Raw genomic sequence first — 4,389 nt, forward strand, 5'->3', positions numbered from 1 at the left:
TGGGCACATCCCCAACAGCGTGGGCAGCATGTGAAGGGGGGGAATTCTGCCCCTCTGCTCTGTTCTGGAGACACGCCCTTGCAGAGCTGCCTCCATCTCTGGGGTTCCCAGCACAGAAGGGATTTGGAGCTGCTGGAGTGAGTCCAGAGGAGGCCATGGAAATAATTCAGGGGCTGCAGCCCCTATACTCTGGAGACAGGCTGGGAGAACTGGGGGTGTTGAGCCTGGAGAAGAGAGACCCAGAGCCCCTTCAGGGGCCTAAAGAGGTTCCAGGAGAGCTGGAGAGGGACTTTGGACAAGGGCCAGGAGTGATAGAACAACGCCTCCCACTCCCAGAGGGCATATTGGGAAGGAATTGGTCCCTGTGAGGGAGGTGAGTCACTGGCACAGGTTATCCAGAGAAGCTGTGGCTGCCCCATCCCTAGAAGTGTTGAAGTATGGGGCTTGGAGCAACCTGGTCTACTGGAAGGCGTCCTTGCCCATGACAAGGAGGGTGCAATTGGATGGTCTTTACAGTCCTGTCCAACCCCTACCACCCTGTGACTGTGGAGGGCAGAGGCCGTTTTATTGAAGCAGTTTTTGCATTTAAAAGCCCCATCAAGTGTCCTCACTGGTAGTGTTCCTGTTGTCTCCTTGTCCTCTCAACAGAGTGGCTTTAGAGGTGCTGTGTTAGAACAAGTCAGGACGTGCAGCCTGAAGCAGGGACTCGTGCAGGGGATCATAAAAGCCACTGGAGGGAGTTGGTGGTTTCTCGGTGGCTGGAAATAGGAAAGAATAAATGTTGGAAGTGCTTTCTGAGAAGAACTAACTCTGTTGTGTAAGACAGTGTTGGAAAGTTGCCAGGCTTTGCAAGGACATTTAACTGTTAGTTGTTAAAACTGATGAAATTGTTAATTGCCAAAGCTTTTGCTCTGGAAGTTATTTGAAGAGGCTTAGTGATCTGAAAGCTTTGCCCATTACTGAGATGTGCAGGCCCAGGGGTTGGACTCAATGATACTTGCAGGTTCCTTTCAACTCGGGATGTTCCACGATTCTGTAAAGGAGAGTGAGTGATACTGGCCAGGGCTTTGAAGGGGGAGAGTATCATCAACTTTTCTTCCATGGCTGCAGATCTGGGACACTCCTGCACCAATTCTTACACGCTCACAGGCAAGTGTTCAGAGATTTCAAGTGATCAGTGACATTCCATTTCCTTGTGTTTCTAGATGAAGGTCCCACTTCTTGCCGTGTTTGCCCTGGTGTCTGTGGCTCACTGTGAGGATGGCGCCAGGCTCCTGGCCTCCAAATCCTTGTTAAACAGATACGCAGTGGAGGGCAAGGACTTGACTTTGCAGTACAACATCTACAACGTTGGCTCCAGGTAAGCCCTGTCCAGGTTCAATACTGACCATGAGCAAATGTTCTATGTGTGGCTGCAGGGTACAAGGCAATTTCTGAGCTGCGTGATGTGCTGCTGCTTTTGCTCCCTCTAACTCTGAGCTTTCCAGCAGTGCCTGAAAGATTGACCCTGAAATTTGCCTTTTCCTTCCTCTTCCCTTGCCCCTGCTTTCACCTTGTGGCTGCTCAAGCTGTCAGTCCAGCATGGTATAGTTCCTGTGGTGTCCTGTGACACTTCTCCCCATGCATGCAGCTCCCTTTCTTGGCTTTGTGAGCTCTTTTTCATGTTTATTCAATTAAAATTCCTTTTTGCTATCAGGACTTAACTAAGGACCTGACAAAGATAAAACAGAATTTCCATGATGCTGGTAAAAAGCTTCATTTGCAGAATGAAAAGCTGATTGGATAAAATGGGGGACAGTATTAAAGTGCTTTGGGTTTTGATTTTTAGTTTTTTTTTTTTTTAAGGCAGAATAATGCATGCTGACTGCAGTACTGCTAAGAGAAGTATATATGGTGCTGTAATGTTGGATTCATACAACTTTAATGAGATACTGTAATTTTATATGTGGGATTTGGTTATTATTTAGGCCAATGTATGAATCCATGGGATGATATCTGAAGTTCAGTAAATTGCCAAAGCCTGCTGTGGAAGAAGTGGTGTTTTTCCTGTCCTTATGGTTGTTTCTCTCAACTTTGCCTTCCTTCCTCTGCAGTCTCCTTGTAAGACACCTCAGCTCTCTTCCCCATCTTCTACTGATGACATTTCATCTTTCAAAAATCAGTTCTTCCATTTGGTCAGGGTGGAACTGTCAGTGCACCTTGCTGCAGAGCCTTGTGAGCATATGGCAAATCTCATTCCTGTCTCACCCCTCTCTTTGTTATGTTTAGCGCTGCCCTAGATGTGGAGCTGTCGGATGATTCCTTTCCCCCAGAAGATTTTGGCATTGTCTCTGGCATGCTCAACGTCAAGTGGGACAGGATTGCTCCGTATCTTTTTCTGTTTTGAAATTTCTCCCAACTCTCTTTCTTGTCCCTGAGCATCCTGCAGCTTTTGTTCTATCTTCATCTGCTGCCTCTGAAATTCTTCCCGGAGTCCGGACAGGGTACCAGTGCAAACCCCTGTTGTTTTGGATGATGCTGTATGAAAATAAAGTTCCTTGCAGATAGGACCAGGTCCTGGGGTAGTTCGTTTGCTTGGGGAGGAGCAACTGGGTGAGCCTTGGGTGGGTCTGGCTGGCTGTGACCATGAGCACTCAGATCTGTCAGCAGCACTGTCTTTTGCACCTGGCTTCAGGCTGCTCTTTCCCATCTCCTCACTTTTCTTCCTGTGATGAAATACAACAGTTTTCCTTAACGTCCAGCTCCCAGTGCGAGTAACGTGTCCCACACTGTGGTTCTACGGCCTCTCAAAGCTGGGTACTTCAACTTCACCTCTGCCACCATCACATACCTGGCACAGGAGGGTGCACAGGTCATGGTAAGTGGATGGTTTACGGGATCCCTGCAGATACACCTGACTGTGCTCCTGGAGCTGCGTGGTCAGGGATGACATGCGTCTGTGTGCTCACACCCTGCCCAGTTCTGGAGCGAGGAGGAAAAGTGACAAAGCCTGTCTTTTCCCTGCCTTTTCCAGGTTGGCTTCACTAGTGCTCCCGGGCAGGGAGGAATCCTGGCTCAGCGTGACTTCGACAGGAGGTTCTCCCCTCACTTTGTAAGTACCTTTCAATTGATAATGGAAAAGTGTGCCACAGCAGCTGCAGCCCAGTGCGGTGGCTTCCTGTTTGAACATGGTGTGTGTGGCTTGCCTCACCTGGAGAGTTCCAGTGGGAGCTGGAGTTAATTCCTGTCAGTTCTCCAGAGGACTATCACAGAAGTGGCCGAGTTTCTATCTCAGTTCCCTCTGTGAAGGAGCTGCACCGTGGAATTTGAGCCAGAAAATCTGGGAATAGAATCTTAGAACCTCCTAGGCTGGAAGGGACCCACAAGGATCGAGTCCAACTCCTGGCCCTGCAGAGGACAATCCCAGGAATCCCAACCATGCACCTGTCGGCCCCTGAGCTCCTGTCAAGCTCGGTGCTGTGACCACTTTCCTAGGGAGACTCTTCCAGTGCCTGGGAGACCATCCTCTGGGAGAAGAGCCTTTTCTTAATATCCAGCCTAAACCTGCCCTGACACAGCTGTGGGTGCTCCCTCTGGTCCTGTCACTAGTCACTAAGGGCAGAGGTCAGCGCCTGCCTCTCCGCTTCCCCGTGTGAGGAAGCTGCAAACAGTGAGAAGGTCTCCCCTCTCTCTCCTCTGACCTCATTGCTGTAAGACTCCTCTGGCCTGGATTGTTTTGACTTTTCTAACGATTTCTCCCTCTAGCTGGACTGGGCGGCATTTGGAGTGATGACCCTGCCCTCCATCGGGATCCCCCTACTGCTCTGGTACTCAAGCAAGAGGAAGTACGACACCCCCAAGACCAAAAAGAACTGAGCAGAGTCAAATGCCACCAGCACCCCAGAGCTCGGGAAAGGATAACCCTGAAACCCCCAAGAACAGTGGCTGGGTTGGGATGGCAGCATCCCCTGCGAGGTGCTGCCTGGGCTGTGCTTCAGCCCTCTGGGCAAAGGATTTGGGGGCTGCAGCAGCAGCAACGAGGTGTTCTCTGTGTTCTAAAGGAAAAACAAGCAAACAGAAAAAAGAACAACCAAGAGTCCCAAACTGCCTTGTCAGCCCCTTTGGAGGCAGAACCATTCTCTGCAGCTGTAACAATACAAGCAGTGTGTTAGTGCCCAGAGGGCCTTGTCTGTGGGGCTCTGCCCCCTGTGCTGCCTCCAGCTCCCATTTGCCTGCTGCAGTTTTCTGCAGGGTGTCGTATCTCAAGGCCCCCTCCAGGTGCTGCCTGCCCTGTGGGATGGAACTAACACCACAGACCTGATTGGATGGAGGATGTCAGAGCTGCTGATTTGCCTTGTTGATGCTGTTCTCTGGCATACTAGACTGCCCAGGTCCATGGTGGGCTTGTAA

General features: G+C 50.4%; 1 protein-coding gene across 3 annotated transcripts in view; it reads left to right on the forward strand.

The window, feature by feature from the left end:
- SSR2 (signal sequence receptor subunit 2) overlaps window positions 1–4,157 on the forward strand; it is a 20,087-nt gene extending 15,930 nt beyond the window's left edge. For all 3 annotated transcript variants that reach the window (XM_015650053.2, XM_015650052.2, XM_015650054.1), the window contains exons 2-6: window positions 1,206–1,360; window positions 2,269–2,367; window positions 2,749–2,857; window positions 3,014–3,091; window positions 3,745–4,157. In XM_015650053.2, the coding sequence (XP_015505539.1) occupies window positions 1,206–1,360; window positions 2,269–2,367; window positions 2,749–2,857; window positions 3,014–3,091; window positions 3,745–3,855 (552 nt within the window). In that variant the 3' untranslated portion in view covers window positions 3,856–4,157. The remainder of the gene's footprint in view (window positions 1–1,205; window positions 1,361–2,268; window positions 2,368–2,748; window positions 2,858–3,013; window positions 3,092–3,744) is intronic.
- The last annotated feature ends 232 nt before the right edge of the window (window positions 4,158–4,389 follow it).

This window comes from Parus major, chromosome 25LG1, assembly GCF_001522545.3.
Source record: "Parus major isolate Abel chromosome 25LG1, Parus_major1.1, whole genome shotgun sequence".
Taxonomy (NCBI): domain Eukaryota; kingdom Metazoa; phylum Chordata; class Aves; order Passeriformes; family Paridae; genus Parus; species Parus major.